The following is a 17,213-nucleotide window of genomic DNA, read 5'->3' on the forward strand; positions in this document are numbered from 1 at the left end:
AGGGAGTTAGGAACCCTTGTATTGGAAACATAAAAAACAAATTCATATTGATTTTGATTGAGACCCTATACTACATGAGTCAAAAAAAAGGACTGTAAAAATATTTACTGACCGCTCGCATCCTGGACATAAATTGCTTCAACTCCTACTCTCAAAATGACTGTATAGATCACTGCACACCAGAACAACTAGACACAAGGACACTTTCCCCCAACGCCCTTACTCTGCTAAACAAATAATTTCCTCAACACTGTCAAATTATTTACTAAGTCTGCACTACTATTATTATTAGTCTTCTCATCATTTCTATCACTCATCTCCTACTACTTATGACTGTATTACTGTACTACTTAATTAAATTAAATTAATTAATTAAATTATTACTACTACTATGCACTACTACTATTTATTTATTTATTTATTTATTCAATTTTTATGCCGCCCTTCTCCTTAGACTCAGGGCGGCTTACAACATGTTAGCAACAGCACTTTTAAAACAGAGCTAGGCTATTGCCCCCACAATCCGGGTCCTCATTTTACCCACCTCAGAAGGATGGAAGGCTGAGTCAACCTTGAGCCGGTGATGAGATTTGAACCGCTGACCTTCAGATCTACAGTCAGCTTATTATTAGTCTTCGCATCGTTTCTATCACTCATCGCCTCCTATGACTGTATGACTGTAACCTGTTGCTTGTATCTATTCCTTATGATTTATATTAATATTGTTTCCTGATTGCTTATACCCTATGACAATTATTAAGTGTTGTACGTCATGATTCTTGACAAATGCATCTTTTCTTTTATGTACACTGAGAGCATATGCACCAGGGACAAATTCCTTACGTGTCCAATCGCATTTGGCCAATAAAGAATTTTATTCTATTCTGTTCATAAATGGAACCCTCCAGTATTACTCCCTTTGTAATGTAAGCTGCATATCATGCCATTTTTTGTTGATATTGGGGGTTTGCATGGCTTCCCGCTTCTGTTTTTGGACACAAGCATTATTTGCCAAAGATGCTAAGACCTGGGAGCTAAAGAGGCTGAAGTTGACAATTAGTTTGCTACAGTCTTTTGACTTGCACTATGTTTTTCCCCCCTTAAATCAGGTGAACTTAGTGCTGAGAGGTTAAATGAGGATGGGATGCAGCTGCCTTTGTTGGTGTCCAGTGACTGGAAAACGATCTGCTTCAACATTATCCCGGTAATAAGGAGAAAACAGGATACTCTGAACAACTGGCAAGAAAGAGGTTTCCCAAAAGGCAGTCTGAGCAAAATCACTCAAGAAGCTGTTTTCATTCCTGCCAGTTATCATCACTGGAGGTAAAACTGATGCTGTTGTGAAAGCTGCCTTATGGGAAAAGGCCCGTCTTATAACTTAATAGCTCATAGAAACATAGAAACATAGAAGATTGACAGCAGAAAAAGAACTCATGGTCCATCTACTCTGCCCTTATACTATTTCCTGTACTTTATCCTAGGATGGATATATGTTTATCCCAGGCATGTTTAAATTCAGTTACTGTGGATTTACCAGCCACGTCTGCTGGAAGTTTGTTCCAAGCATCTACTACTCTTTCAGTAAAATAATATTTTCTCACATAGCTCATCCCAAATGGACTTCAAAGAAGATTTCTATGGTTTAGTGTAAAGGAAGGAAAAGGATAAATCATATGTAGGGCTTCTGGATTCCACATCTACCAATATATTATCATATTTTTACATTGAGTTCATGAAGTGCTTCATTTTAAATGCAAGTATGAATGCAGTATTTATTTATTAATTAATTAATTAGATTTCTATGCCGCCCCTCTCCATAGACTCAGGGCGGCTAACAACGGCAAAGAGACAATATGAACAAATCTAATACTAAAAGTAATGTAAACAAAAAACAAAAAAAAACCCAATTTAAGAAACCAATCATACATACAGATATACCATGCATAGATATATCCTGTCTTCTTCTTGTGACTCAGAAGGTTTCTGAGAAAAATCTACAGGCTAGGTAGCCTTCCCTGGCAGATAGCATTCCCAGCAGGATGGACTTACATATTCAAAAATTAACATTGGAAAATTAGCTTTATAAAATATTAAGCCTTCTTTATCCACAGGGAAATGTTTGTTCCTTTGGGATATGCATTATAAAGGATTGTTAAGTATCCCCTAATGAAGAGATAAAATATTAGTTACATACAGAATATCAGAGTTGCTTAGATGTAGAGTAAATTACGTTAGAATAGAGTTTGGAACATAATATTTTGTTCAAAATTCTATGATATTGTCCTAGAGTAACGAGATTTCAAGGTTACAGATCTCTTCATACCTGTGCTTTCTAGACCCTTGGAGTCCTTAATAAAATTGTCAAAAATCAAAGTAAGGGAAATCTATCCTTTTGAGATGGAAAACACAATAAACATCCTATAACACAGTGTTTCCCAACCTTGGCAACTTGAAGATATTTGGACTTCAACTCCCAGAATTCTGGCTGGGGAATTCTGGGAGTTGAAGTCCAAATATCTTCAAGTTGCCAAGGTTGGGAAACGCTGCTATAACACATATAGGTTTAAAACCAATTATTTAAAAACCTTCAAAATTCAGAGGAAATGTTAACACCTGTCTCATTTGTATGTCTCTGAGGTGCTCCTTCTACCACTGCAGTTTTCATACCCTCCAAGAATATTAAGTATGATAGCTGGCCACCAAACATTCTCACCTCTGCACTTTTCACAGTTGGTATAAGGAACAAACAAAGAGTTGTTTGATTATCCAAAACTTTGATATTTATAGTTTAAAGCTGTCAAACAAAACATTGCTGCAGTTTTCTTAAGCAACTTGTTTAGGCATATATACTACTATAAATTATCTGCTCATAAAATCTCTATAGAGAAGTTGGCATCCGGAATAGATTACATATAATCTGGTGCTGTCAGTAATTGCTGTGTTTTTCACAAAGGCATGCAGAGATTGTAAACACTTGTGCAGAGGTGCAGAATTCTCATCAGGTTCTGATGGTTCTATGGGACTCATACTTACTGCTGTCTGAGCTCTGAATTCTCGGGTAATTTGATCAGCTTCCAAATAGAAACTTAAATCTTACAGTTTTTCCACTTGGTGGGTCTTCCTTGCTTCATGGCATTCCACACCTATTCATTTAAAAATAAGTACAGTGTTACCTCTACCTATTGGATTTCAAATGCGGTGCAGATCCATTGTTTATTCTAAAAGCTTCACAAGGAGTGGGAACTAAAGCAATGCATTATTATTATTATTATTATTATTATTATTATTATTTATTGGATTTGTATGCCGCCCCTCTCCGCAGACTTGGGGCAGCTAACAACAGTAACAAAACAGTATAATCCAATACTAAAAACAGTTAAAACCCATTATGTAAAAACCAATCAACGAGTCTGCGGAGAGGGGTGGCATACAAATCTAAATAATAAATAATAAAATAAATAAATAAATAAATAAATCATACATACAGACATACCATGCATAAAATTTTAAAGGCCTAGGGGGAAAGTGTATCTCAGTTTCCCCATAATATGAACACAGAGGACAAACTCATTTTGGCCAAAATGCAATTCTGCAAATTCATAAGTTCAAAGCCATATATGGATTTAAATATCAGTACTAACATGCTGATCCCAGTGTGTATTGATAACCAGTGCAATGACCTCAGGAATATGACTCTGATACTTTGCCATCAGCAGTTGGACTGTAGTTGATATGAATCGACTACAGCTTCCAAGTTATCTACAAAGGAGCCACCTTGTAAAGTGTATTATAGTAATCTAAATATGAAGTAATGGAAAACTGAGTTGCTGTTGCAACAGCATCCCAATCTGAGAAAGCCACCAACTGACATACCAGGTGAAGCTGGGAAATAGTCCCTCTGGGTAGGAAGATAACATACTGATGCATCAGTAACAAACTGCAATATCTCTTCTAAAGGAACTTATTTTCTATACAGCAATTGACTTTGGTATATGAATAGAAATAGAATAGAGAATAGAGAATAGAAGAGTTGGATAGGACCTTGGAAATCTTCTAGTCCAATGCTTGCTTAAGCAGGAAACTCTATAACATTTCAAACAAATGTTTATCCAATATCTTCTTACTTTTATAGTGGAATTATTTATGACCAATGGTAGCTTTTTGCAAATACTTAAAGGCAGATCCATCAAAGTCATTAGTGTAAGGCAGCTATGTTTAATATTGGTATGAATTATTTCTTTCTCTCAGCTTTTCGATGACATATAACAATCAATATATTTTATTTTACAAAATAATTATCCCTCTTTGGTATATAAATAAGGAATCCTCAGAAGCAAAGCAGAAAACCTATTTGATCTGGCCAGAACTGATATGTAGTGCACAATAGGTGGGGAGGTTTTGCTTGCACACAATTATCAAGAGCATGATAACAAAATGAGGAAGGCTATAGAGATATGCTACTCTTACCTATGGGCTGATTTCACTTGTAACATACCTGCAAATGAGGGAGTGACTGAAATAGCTACGTACTTGCAACAAAAATAGCATATAAAATGATAGCACTGGTATGTGACAGGGAAATGTTACTGAACCTGACTTCCCACCCTTAACATGCCTGTGTGTTCCATAGTATATATGTGGAATTCTTTTCACCTGTTAGTGCAAATAATTATCACCAAATCAGAGAGCATAAGTCAGTGCATTATGAAACAGAAACATCTCAGATTCTAGATACATATGCACATATACATATACACTTTCTTCCCTAGGAGGAAATACATAATTTCATTATATTTTGATATGTACATTAATGTCTTAATGTTGTTTGCAGAGAAATCTGTACAGTTTAGAATATAGGAACTGTGCAAAGAACTGGTTTTTGTGAACTGATCTTTGTTTATTTCAGTTTAGAAACAATGCATCATTCTTTAGAATCACAAAAGCTGTCAATGGTTTCTACAACCCCTAGGTTCCTTAAAACAGAACTAGAAAGTCCTTAGCTCTCTGGATATTCAATAATAATGTAATTCTTAGTATTTTACTACCTTTGCCAGTTGAAGTGTTAGGAAGTGGAGAGCCATATCCCCAAGAAATAAGTTTGAAATACTAATATGCATAATACTAATGTCCAGTAATTTTCAGCATGGATGTTAATATGAATTGTGGATAAATGAATCCTACAGTGAAGCGGAATAAAGTCTTCTGCTTTATAAAATGTCAACTTCTAGTTGCATATTTTTCTTCTTAGGTACTCCACCAATCGTCCCATCTCGAAACTTGTTCAAATTTTAAGGACCCTAAAGGGATATCGACTGGACAGTCTCTGCCTTCTGGACCAAATCAACCATGAGTATTGGAAAGAGAAAGGGGAGGAAAAGGGGCTCACATTTCAACATCTGAAGGTTGGTGGGATTTTCCCCCCCAATAGTAGAACATTTCAACAAAATTAAGATTCAGATGTATAGCTATTAATAGTTTAGCACAGAAAAGATAATAACTGTGAATGATCAAATGCCTCCCCATCCTCCTAATCCTGAAGGCTCCTGATAGATTGGACTTTAATTTTCTAAATCAAGGGAAGCCTTTAGACAGCATCTTTATGGGGAGGTAGTAGAGAAAGTAGTTAAATATAGGTAAAAAATAGGAAAGCTTCTCTTTGTAGGTATCTTCTATAATGTCTGATCAGCAAAGGGGTCTACTATGGAACACCCTAGAGTATTGGAGATCAGGGTTAGTGAGTCCCAATTACCTCCTGGTGCTTCATATAGTAATTGAACAAAGATGGCTTACACAAATTGCTGAACAATGTGTAAATTAAATCATGTAAATTAAACATGATTGCAAATCTGTAAGTTGGAGCAACTCTGAAATGTTTGAACATTTTTCTTTCACTCAATGTTAGGGCTACAGTTTTTACAAACTTAGCAGAATATCAAATGCTGCTTGGGCAGTTAGAATTTCATGTTTTGGACGTGGTCCATTCCTTACCACTGCAGAAAAGATAGAGTAGTAGAACATGTTTTTACAAAAATCTGGGTGTGTGCCAAAGAGCGCACAAGCAATGTAGCGTAATTATTACACCTTTTGATTTTAGCTAGCTATATGTTCTTTCGAGAAATGAGGCCAATTTTAGAATGAACTGAGATTTATGGTTTGTTATTGTTCCGCTTTGTTTATGAATTCTGTTATTAATTGGACAATAGTTTATGAAGCTTATCTTGCCTTAAGTTTGTGAATGGCTTTTTAAAATTTCCAGTACCTGCATTTTCTTTTTAATTGCAACTTTAAAAGCTTAGGAAACTCCAAAGAAGCAACATACACAAATGCACTGTTCCCTACACCATTAACCCAGGAAAACTCTACTATTCAAAACAACGTCTAGTAGCTCAAACAAAATCTTTGCTGTGTGGCACATGTGTTTTACTGAGAAATGTAGATTAAGCAGGCTCAAAAAGTCAGCGCCCTCATACGTGTATCAACATGCTATGAATCTGATGGCAATAATAATTTTGCTCTCTGAATTTGTGGATGCCTAACTCTAACTCTAAGAGATTTGCACCCCAATGTAACGTTAACATGTATATTTTACCACGAAACATAGATAAGGTTAGCTCAAAATATCAGCACCCTCCTAAGCGTATTGATGCACTGCAAATCTGTTAGCAGTGGCCTCTTTACTCTGAATTCATGGAGACCTAATGCTAATCCTAAGTGAATTTGTCCCCCCAGTGGTATTTTCCCACATATTTTATCAGGAAATGTAGATAACGACGTTTGAAAAGTCAGCACCATTCTATGCATACAACATGCTATAAATCCATTGGCAATGTCTATTTTGTGGTCTGAATTCATGGAGACCTAACCCTAACTGCCCCACAATGTGATTTTCTCATGTATTTTAACCAGGAAATATAGCTAAGGTAGGCTCAAAAAGTCAGTGTCTTCCTAAACATACTGATGCACTATGAATCTGTTGGCAATGTCCATTTTGCTCTCTGAATTAATGGAGATCTAACCCTAAGTCAAAATGCCCTCTTGTGGAATTTTCCATGTATTCACCAAGTACATAAGAAAGGCTCAAAAACACAGTGATCCATCTATTATTATAAAAATGAATTAAGCTAAAAAGATCTACTTAGTTTCTTACAGTAAGCTGTATTTTAAATGTTTAAATAAGAGCCAAAGGTTGCAAGTCTACAGGTAGTCCTCAACTTACAACAGTTTGTTTAGTGACTGTTCAAAGTTACAATGGCACTGAAAAAAGTGAGTTTGACTGTTTTTCATAAACAAACTTTGCAGCATCCCCATGGTCACGTGATCAAAATTCAGATGCTTGTCAACTGAGTCCTATTTATGAGGTTTCCAGTGTCCAGTGGCCATTTGATCACCTTTTGCAATCTTCTAACAAGCAAAGTCAATGGGAAAGACAGATTCACTTAATAACTGGGTTGCTAACTTATCAACTGCAGTCATTCACTTAACAACTGAGGCAAGAAAGTCATAAAATGGAGCAAAACTTGCTTAACAAATGTTTCAGTTAACAAGAGAAATGTTTGGCTCAATTGTGGTTGTAAATCAAGGACTATCTGTATAAGGAAGCTACTTTTGGTGTCCCCGAAGTTGGGAAAAATTGATTTCCCCCAACTTTTAAAATATGTATTAATTATTTACCAGAACACAGACCAATGTATAATAAACAATAATAATATGTTAGGTTTTACATATATTTGAAAGGCTTTTTTGCACTGCCTTTAATAATTGTTCTTACTTCCTCTTAGATGATATTGCTGTGGGCTACTCATTTTTTTCCTTCCACTGAAGACTGGTTGAGTCTGGAAGGATCAGTATATCGTCTGCTGGTGATCTTACTCTGCTGCTTGGTGACCAAAGATCTTCCCCATTTTTTATATCCAGAGCAAAATCTGTTCAATGATAGTCTGGACCTAACTGCTTTGTATTCCAAAGTGGAAACCTTTGCCATAAGTCCTAAGTATTTCCTAAAGTTTTATTTTGCCCAAAGAGAAGGCAAGAAATCCCATCAGAAGGATAATGGTCTCAAAGCTTTACTCTATCTCCCAGCTGAAAACAGAGACTTCTGGGATACTGCCTTTTTTGATATGCTGCTTAGCAAGGTAATTGGTAATAAATACGAGGTTTAAAATGTATAATTTGATCTTTTTCCAGGCCTGTCTGCAAGATCTTGCAACTTTCCCATGGATTACCTAGTATAATCATTCAAATATTTATTAATGTACTTTTACATGTAACAATTCAATTACATATACATATATGAATTTTCTGCTTACATTTATTCAAGATGTTTAGAGATAAGTGAAGTTTAAATAAAAGGGAAGGTTTTCCATCTACATATACAGTATGTAATTTTTATAACAAATACAATACATGTTTGTTAGCATTCACTGATGACTGAGCTAAGTCCTTACTTTGCATCCTATAAATATATGGACATCTTTCTTTTTAATGGGGCATTCTACAGCTTAACTACTCAGTATTATTTCAGCACTCTCCTCGATTATATTCTCTAATAAGGATCTCTGCTGAGTTTAAATCTCCTGTAATAAAACTTTAATCAAAAGCAATAATACACTTGTGTTTGCAAGTGAGGAGCGCTGAGAGCTGGAAATAATTTCCGAAGAGACATTATGTTTATTTATTTATCAATTTAGACACCCCCTATCTCACTATCTAAATGACTATGGGTAGTTTACAGATTCAGTCTGTTTGGGAGGGAGGAATTAGCCTGTTTCGGAGGGAGATGGTAAACAGCCTTTTTTGAAGGATGGAAAAAAATTAATTCAACCTATTTTGGGGGGAAGCATTCCTTTGTTTCTGGGAGATCAGGAAGTCAGCTACCAGCTCAAGGCTGCCTGCCTTCCACCAGTCACAGGAGCAAAGCATAATCTCACCGCCTCAATTTAACCTTGACAGTAAAGTCGCTTCTTGTCGCTGCAGTGTAGACTAACAGAGAATACCTGTCACATGATGGTCCTGGTTATTTTGCACTGTGGCAGTGCCAAGGTATTCTTGCTACTGAAGTTAAATGGAGATTAGATATACTGTAATCACAACCTGAAGTGTTGTGATTATATTTGTTATTATTTCATTTTAAAATGCAACATTATCTATTTTATTGTGGTTTTTATTTTATTTTGCTAAATATTTCCCAGTGGTGTTTTAATTTGGTTTAATTCCTTTGTTCTGGACCTATTGTTCTGTTTTTCATTGGGCTTCTACCCAGCCCCAAATTCCTCCCCCCCCCCTATTCTTTGGCATAAATATGACAACTTAATTAAAAAAAAAACTACTTTCCTTTCCTTGGGTTATTACTGAGGACCCGGATTGTGGGGCAATATGTTGGCTCTGCTAACATGTTGTAAGCTGCCATGAGTCTAAGGAGAAGGGTGGCATAAAAATCAAATAATAGAATAGAATAGACTTTTTTATTGGCCAAGTGTGATTGGACACACAAGGAATTTGTCTTGGTGCATATGCTCTCAGCGTACATAAAATAAAATATACATTTGTCAAGAATCATGTGGTACAACACTTAATGATTGTCATAGGGGTCAAATAAGCAATGAAGAAGCAATATTAATAAAAATCTTAGGATATAAGCAACAAGTTACAGTCATACAGTCAACATGGGAGGAAATGGGTGATAGGAATGATGAGAAAAACTAGTAGAATAGAAGTGCAGATTTAGTAGAAAGTCTGACAGTTTTGAGGGAATTATTTGTTTAGTACAGTGATGGCGTTCAGAAAAAAACTGTTCTTGTGTCTAGTTGTCTTGGTGTGCAGTGCTCTGTAGCGACATTTTGAGGGTAGGAGTTGAAACAATTTGTGTCCATGATGTGAGGGGTCAGTAAATATTTTACCCGCCCTCTTTTTGACTCATGCAGTATATAGATCCTCAATGGAAGGCAGGTTGGCAGCAATTGTTTTTTCTGCAGTTCTGATTATCCTCTGAAGTCTGTGTCGGTCCTGTTGGGTTGCAGCACCAAACCAGACAGTTATAGAGGTGTAGATGACAGACTCAATGATTCCTCTGTAGAATTGTATCAGCAGCTCCTTGGGCAGTTTGAGCTTCCTGAGCTGCCGCAGAAAGAACATTCTTTGTTGTGCTTTTTTGATGATGTTTTTGATGTTAGGTGACCATTTTAGGTCTTGAGATATGATAGAACCTAGAAATTTGAAGGTCTCTACTGTTGATACTGTGTTGTCTAGTATTGTGAGAGGTGGAAGGGTGGAAGGGTTTCTCCTAAAGTCTACCACCATTTCTACGATTTTGAGTGTGCTTCAGTTCTAGATTGTTCTGGTCACACCACAAGGATAGTTGTTCAACTTCCCGTCTGTATGCGGATTCATCATTGTCTCGAATGAGTCCGATCACTATTGTATCATCTGCAAATTTCAGTAGTTTAACAGATGGATCGTTTGAGATGCAGTCATTAGTGTATAAATAAATGAATAAAAATAAATACTTCATTGTTTTTAAATCAATTGCTGTACTGTTTCAACCTTTTAATTATGACCTAGTAAATATATACTAAAGAAAAAAACAAACAAACCTTACAGCAGAAAAATAGATTGCTCAAAGAAAAAAACCCCAATACTTCCCATAGAGAAATCAGCAGTATTTTATATACCAAGCATTACTGATTCAGGTGGGGGCACATTTCTCTCTTAACTGTTAAATAAACAGTCAAAGCCCAAGGTCTGCTCAAAAGAAAACTGATCAGGCCAAACTTATAGCAGTGTTTGATAAGATAATATAGAAGTGCCTGATAAGACTGAGGACAAATATAAACCAACGTGGGTGTGGGAAAAGAAACATTAGGGAGCATCATTCCAGTAGAATCTAGAATACAAATCTCAGGGAGAGGTGTGTAATACACAGTGTCACAGTGGTAAATTGTGCAACTCCAGTGAGATTCTTATGTATGTATGCAAGAAAGTAAGGTAGTTTAAGAAAGAGCAAACTAGGGCGAACAAGGACAGAAGCACCAGCCTGAAGATGACGAGTGGGACCTCATCGAAACGTCGCCAGAAATTTCTAAATCCTACACGGGAAGAAACCCGAATATACCAAGACTGTCATACCTGTACCCGTGAAAATCTACGAAAACAAATACTGCGAGACCTGAGCTGCCTTCCTTCTATAAATACTGGTGGCTGGGTGTGGTTTGATGGCTCAGCAATTGCCTGCTGTGTAGAAACTTCCTGGTGAGTCAGTGGGGTAACAATTGGAGTCGTTGATGTAGCTGAGGTATGCTGATTAGTTAATGGTTGTAGATTAGGCGTGATATCCTGAGTAGTTGGAACTTGCAGGCTACTTGATTGTTTTACAATGTGTGTTCTGTGACTGGTTTCTATGGCTGGGATACGTTTGAGGGCTGGTTTCCAGATGTCTGGTAAGCGAGAGGTATCATCCTGCTTGTTTATATATATATATATATATATATATATATATATATATATATATATATATATATATATATATATAATTAACCATTCCAATAAATAAGTGTGGAGATTGAACCCATCTTAATTAGAGAATATCTGATGCAGCAGTGCTCAGAGGACCGTGCTCTTTTGGTGAGAATGAGACTAGTAGTGTCATGGCATTACATTGCATGTAAATCTGTCAGTCTCCTCCTGGCAGCTGTAGGATCTGAACATTACCTTGAAAGCTAATTCTACAGTAATGGATGGGTTATTTGATATAGTTTGATACTTTTTTTTTTCAGTTTCAGGCATATCAGATTAAAGATACACAACGGATCTCTGCTATGTCAAGCATCTTGTCAAAGATTAAGGAAATGGTCCATAACGAGAGTTGAACATTCTTGTCTTTCCTGCCTGAATGAATTTTTGAACATGCTTTATATTTAGCTTATTTCTTGTGATCAAGCTTCAATTCTGGTATTTTTGGAGTTTCTTGCTCAAGAAGATAAAGTACATATAGCATGTTACTCTTCGGTATATAAAGGTAGCATTTGTTGAATTCAATTTAGTTACTAAGAATGATGGTCCAATTTGTAACTACTGTTGTTTATACAGTAAGTAAAATATACACAGTGGTCTTAATTGTCTGTCCATATACTGTTTATCAGAGATTCACAATCTGGTGTCTTTCAAAGTTTAGAAAGAATTCTTGGAACTCTTCCAAAAGTTTCTACCAAATAGTAATTGTGAATGTGACAGCAATAATAATTACGTACATGCAGAGTAATCCTATTAATGTAATTACTGTAACTTAAAATTAATATTTTTGTCCAGGGCTCTCAGTCTTCATTCTGTTCCCCATTCACCAGGACAGAATGGGATAGTATATTCCTTGATAGTATGCTACTATATTAAAAGAAAATATTAAGATATTCTGAGTCTCTAGGAAATTCCAATGTTCAGAATTAATACAAGGGGAAAAAAACAAATTTAAAATGGAAGTGAAGTATTTTTTATAGCTTTTTCAGAGCTCAGGAATATGTGGACAGCACAATATATTATTGTTGCAGATTTCTAAAGTCTGAAAACCTGATGAAAAACAGCATAAGAACTTCTGGTCATCTATTGCTTTCAGTAGGAATTTCAGCAGTTCTTTGCTCACTGCCTCCACTTACTGATACTGATTGGTACTACATATATGAATTAAAAACTGCACACAGGGGTTGCCACAAAGAAGAGGGAGTCAACTTACTCTTCAAAGAACCACAAGGCAGGACAAGAAACAATGGATGGAAACTAATCAAAGGGAGAAGCAACCTAGAACTAAGGAGAAATTTCCGGGCAATTAGAAGTTACTCAGTGCCACGTGCCTCCAGATGCTGTGTATTCTGCAACACTTGATGTTTTAAAGAAGAGATTGGACAACCATTTGGCTGAATTGCTGTATGATTGCCTGCTTGAGCAGGGGATTGGACTAGAAGACCTCACAGGTCCCTTCCCACTATTCTGTTCTGTTCTTATCCATGCATACATCTGTGAAAACCTGGGTGTTAATCTAGAATTAAACCCTTTTTCCCATGTAGCCCTGCTTGGAGTTAAAACGGCTGCCATCTACATTGTAGAATGTGATTTTTTGTGGAAAAACATATACTTACAAAACAATGCTAGATGCTATATAATCTTAATTACAGCCATATAATGTATCTGGATTCTTTCTACATTGGAATAATTTATGAACTAACAAAATCATAGCATATCTTTTTGTATGATTGTATTTAAAGATATATATGTTTATAGTGCTGCAATTTAGTCATTGTTATTTTTAATTCCATATGTCAATTCATATATGAGAAAATAATAATTTAATACAATTCTATGTGAAAACTTGTTATCTGATTTTGGTATCACACTGTCAGTATTTTTTCCAGTTTTGGCTGTTATATTCTGATCACACACTCTAAATATATCATTTATTAATGGCATCAAGGTGATTTTAATACCATACCATACTATCCATACCATATCTAAATACCTACACACACACACACACAATAAGGGCAGGCAAAATGTATTGGATGCTGCCAATATACTATACAATGCATCAAAAATTATCCACAAATACTGTTTAAAAATGCATAGGTAATTCTCAGAATCTCCCAATTAAAATCTCATTTTCCTACAGCCTTCATACACTTCCTAACCCAACTGACCACAGTGTTTCTGAAATAGTGGGGTGCCCCTCCTGGGGGTGTGTGGAGCGATGTTGGGGGAGGGCGTGACCCTGGGGAATATGCTTTTTTTACTGCAGGAAGTAGGGTTTTTTTACATAGAACAATAGCACATAGTACAGAGTAGGAGATATGAAGTGCATGTAACAAACTCTTAAGAGACACTATGGAAAAATATTTAACAGGGATGAAAAGAAAGGAGGAGAGAGATGGAGATAATGAGACAAACGTAAGTCTCTCAAAAGCTAAGACGAGGAAATATGACGAAGCGTATGTTGCGCTTGACTTCACTGTGACTACGGTGGGAGACAAGGAAAGACTGGTATGTTTACTGTGTCTAAAAATGTTGGCAGCAGACAGCATGAAGCCAAATAAATTAAGGCATCACTTAAATACACTACACCCCAATCGCGCTGATAGGCCGCTTGAGTTTTTTCAGTGAAAACATGCCGAATATTACAAACAATCATCCCAACAGAGAATTGGGAGGGGGGGGGACATGCAAAATGTTTACTTCTTTGGGGGGGGGGAGAGGTGTAAAAGAAAATAATTGAGAAACACTGCTATAGAAGAATACATGGAGGCTAGTGGTTAAGCAGTTATAGCCCAACACACTGCAATGATTAAGCCTTCTTTGAGACCATAGCAACTGACTGTTGAAACAAAACATCAGAAATTCCATATCCATTATTGGTCATCCGCTCTGTAGAATTTTATCTAAGTTTTTTCTTTGTCTCAAACATATATACACTGAAAAGCAAGATGCACTGACACTTCTAGCCTACACTCAACAGGTGGGTTCATAGCTGCTCAAAGACATTATACAATTTTTATGTCTATCTTCAATCGGCAAAAGGTAGTGATTGGGAAAAAACCTTGAAAATCATTTAGTTCAATTTGCTGCCCAGTGCAGGATTTCCCAGAAAACATCCTCTACTAGCAATAACAATATTCTACTGCATCAATTCTGACCCATCTTCTATATGAGAACCTTTCAGATATTCGACAATCTGTGTGCCAGTTTTCTGTTCTCTGTCTAATGATATCCCTTTTCTGTATATATGTTCTCTTTGGATCCCCTTTTTATTCCCCAGGTTTCTTCTGAACATACTTGAGTTTGTGAATATCTTTTCTAAAAAATACAATACAATATTTTAGCCATGGACAGACTAAAACAGAATAGAAAGAATAGCAATTTCTTGATTTATTTAGCAAAGTGTTTAGCAAATTCCAAAGCCATTAAATTCCAAACAGTTCTGGGGAACTTACAATTTAAAAAGAATGATAATATAAATGACACAACTAAACAGAGGAGCAGTATATAAACAATAAACACATAGAGACATAAAACAAACAAAAAACAAAACAAGTCTCTTCATTTATTGTGTTCTATGATCCTGGAAGATCTTCAATGATTTCCTAACACAACACTCTGCTGTGCTGGGAGTTCATTCCAGAGAATGGGAGCTCTAAAGCGTAGGTGTGCTTCCTGATCCTACTACATGAGATTGTTAAATTGACAGAACCTAAAGTACACCCACCTTGCTGGACTTTACAAATAGAGACAAACAATCCATTAGAGAGACCTAAAGAAGAACCTGAATTCTTAAATTGTACCAAGTAGCCAACTAGTCCAGTTCTTGGTATAGTGGGGTCAATGTGTGCATAATGAGGTAAGCCCATTGTTACTATGCTCTTGCATTCTGGATCTGCTGCAGCTTTCAGATACTTCAAGGGCAGATCCCAGTACAGATCCTGAGTCCTTCAGGATTGGGCGGCATAGAAATAAAATAAAAATAAATAAATGAATGAATAAATAAATAAATACAGTGCATTGCAGTAATCCAATTGTGAAATGAGTGGGGCATAAGGAACTACCTGAAAAAGCTTTTTGTTCTGGTTTACCTCTGGCAGTTTCCAATGAATAATTGACCATTTAATAATGCCTGAAATAAAATTTCACAAATTTTAGTTGGGAAAGCTTCTTCTTGGGCCATTAAAATAAAGACTTCAGTTTCTTTTAATGCTCCTGAACTTAACCAATTTCATTTGCAGTTTTTATCAGTCTTTTCAAATACTAACCATGTTAAAAAGCCACCTCCAATATTCAGCCTTTGTTATTTTCAAGTTTTCCTTGAACAACTTTCTGATAGACAGATGTTGTTGTTTGATGATGTTAAAGATACCACTGCAACATGTAAGCTGTTTCTGCTAAAGCTGCTAACAGCATTCATGTGGTGCGTTTCCATGTTGCACCTGAAGTTTCTACTACTTATTGATACTACCTATGCTTTCTTTAACCAGACTTTCTATTTTTATTTGCCAGTCTTTGCATTTGTGATTTTCTCCAGTTCTTTCTTTTCTATTCTGCTGCCAAATTCACTATCTAGACTTTTCCCCCCTTGACTTTCTTATTGATAATTGTGAGGGATGTGGTAGGCGCTTGTCTATTTGAATTTTAAGAGCACTTTAGCTTCTTCATTTTTCATAACTTTGTCAATTTTGTGGTCCCACAAGTTCTTTCTTGCAGGTAAATTATATTTCTTGTAGATATTCAAATGCATAATTTTTGCTACTGTGTCATGCTGTTTGTAGTTAATTTGCAATTTTTTTGCAGCATCTAACTAGATACCTTACTATTTATTTAGCTTATTTGCAAGATGGCATTTGCTGTTTGTTGCTGTCTTTTCAATTCTGAATATTATATTATTATTTTGCTGCTGCACCTGTGGGCGTAGCAAAATTGCACCCGTGTTTCAGCAAGGTTCCATGCGCAATTTTGCTACCTTCACAGGTGCAGCAGCAAAATCGCGCTGGTCCCGCAAGAACTTATGAGCCGCCGCATCAAGCGCAATTTAGCGTTCTCAGTGTACATAAAAGAAAATATACATGTGTACATAAAAGAAAATATACATTTGTCAAGAATCATGAGGGACAACACTTAATGATTGTCATGGGGTCAAATAAGCAATGAAGAAACAATTGAAATCTTAAGGATACAAGCAATGTTACAGTCATACAATCATAAGTGGGAGGAAATGGGTGATAGGAATAATGAGAAAAAAAAACTAGTAGTAATAGTAGTGCAGACTTAGTTAAAAGTTTGGCAGTGTTGAGGGTATTATTTGTTTAGCAGAGTGATGACATTCAGGGGAAAAACTGTTCTTGTGTCTAGTCTTGGTGTGCAGTGCTCTGTAGTGACCTTTTGAGGGTGGGAGTTGAAACAGTTTATGTCCAGGATGCGAGGGGTCAGTAAATATTTTCACAGCCCTCTTTTGACCCGGCAGCTTGGCAGCAATTGCTTTTTCCGCAGTTCTGATGATCTTCTGAAGTCTATGAGAATCTTTTCTTCTACGCAGGAGCATAACCGGTGAATTAGTTAAAATACGAACTCATCCTTACTTTGAACAATAAGGAAGCGCTAAGATTTTTAAAAAAATATTCCTGGAATATAATCTAGATCAGCATACCCATCGAATTTTATGCGATCACCGAGAAAACCAATTGTAAACTATTACT

The 17,213-nt window shown here is 36.2% G+C and overlaps 1 protein-coding gene across 2 annotated transcripts in view; it reads left to right on the forward strand.

Annotated features, from left to right (window-relative positions):
- The window catches only part of MAB21L4 (mab-21 like 4), a 29,870-nt gene extending 16,510 nt beyond the window's left edge, over positions 1–13,360 (forward strand). For both annotated transcript variants that reach the window (XM_070753241.1, XM_070753239.1), the window contains 4 exons: positions 1,110–1,323; positions 5,249–5,402; positions 7,779–8,132; positions 11,769–13,360. In XM_070753241.1, the coding sequence (XP_070609342.1) occupies positions 1,110–1,323; positions 5,249–5,402; positions 7,779–8,132; positions 11,769–11,861 (815 nt within the window). In that variant the 3' untranslated portion in view covers positions 11,862–13,360. The remainder of the gene's footprint in view (positions 1–1,109; positions 1,324–5,248; positions 5,403–7,778; positions 8,133–11,768) is intronic.
- The last annotated feature ends 3,853 nt before the right edge of the window (positions 13,361–17,213 follow it).

This window comes from Erythrolamprus reginae, chromosome 5 (assembly GCF_031021105.1).
Source record: "Erythrolamprus reginae isolate rEryReg1 chromosome 5, rEryReg1.hap1, whole genome shotgun sequence".
Taxonomy (NCBI): Eukaryota; Metazoa; Chordata; class Lepidosauria; order Squamata; family Dipsadidae; genus Erythrolamprus; species Erythrolamprus reginae.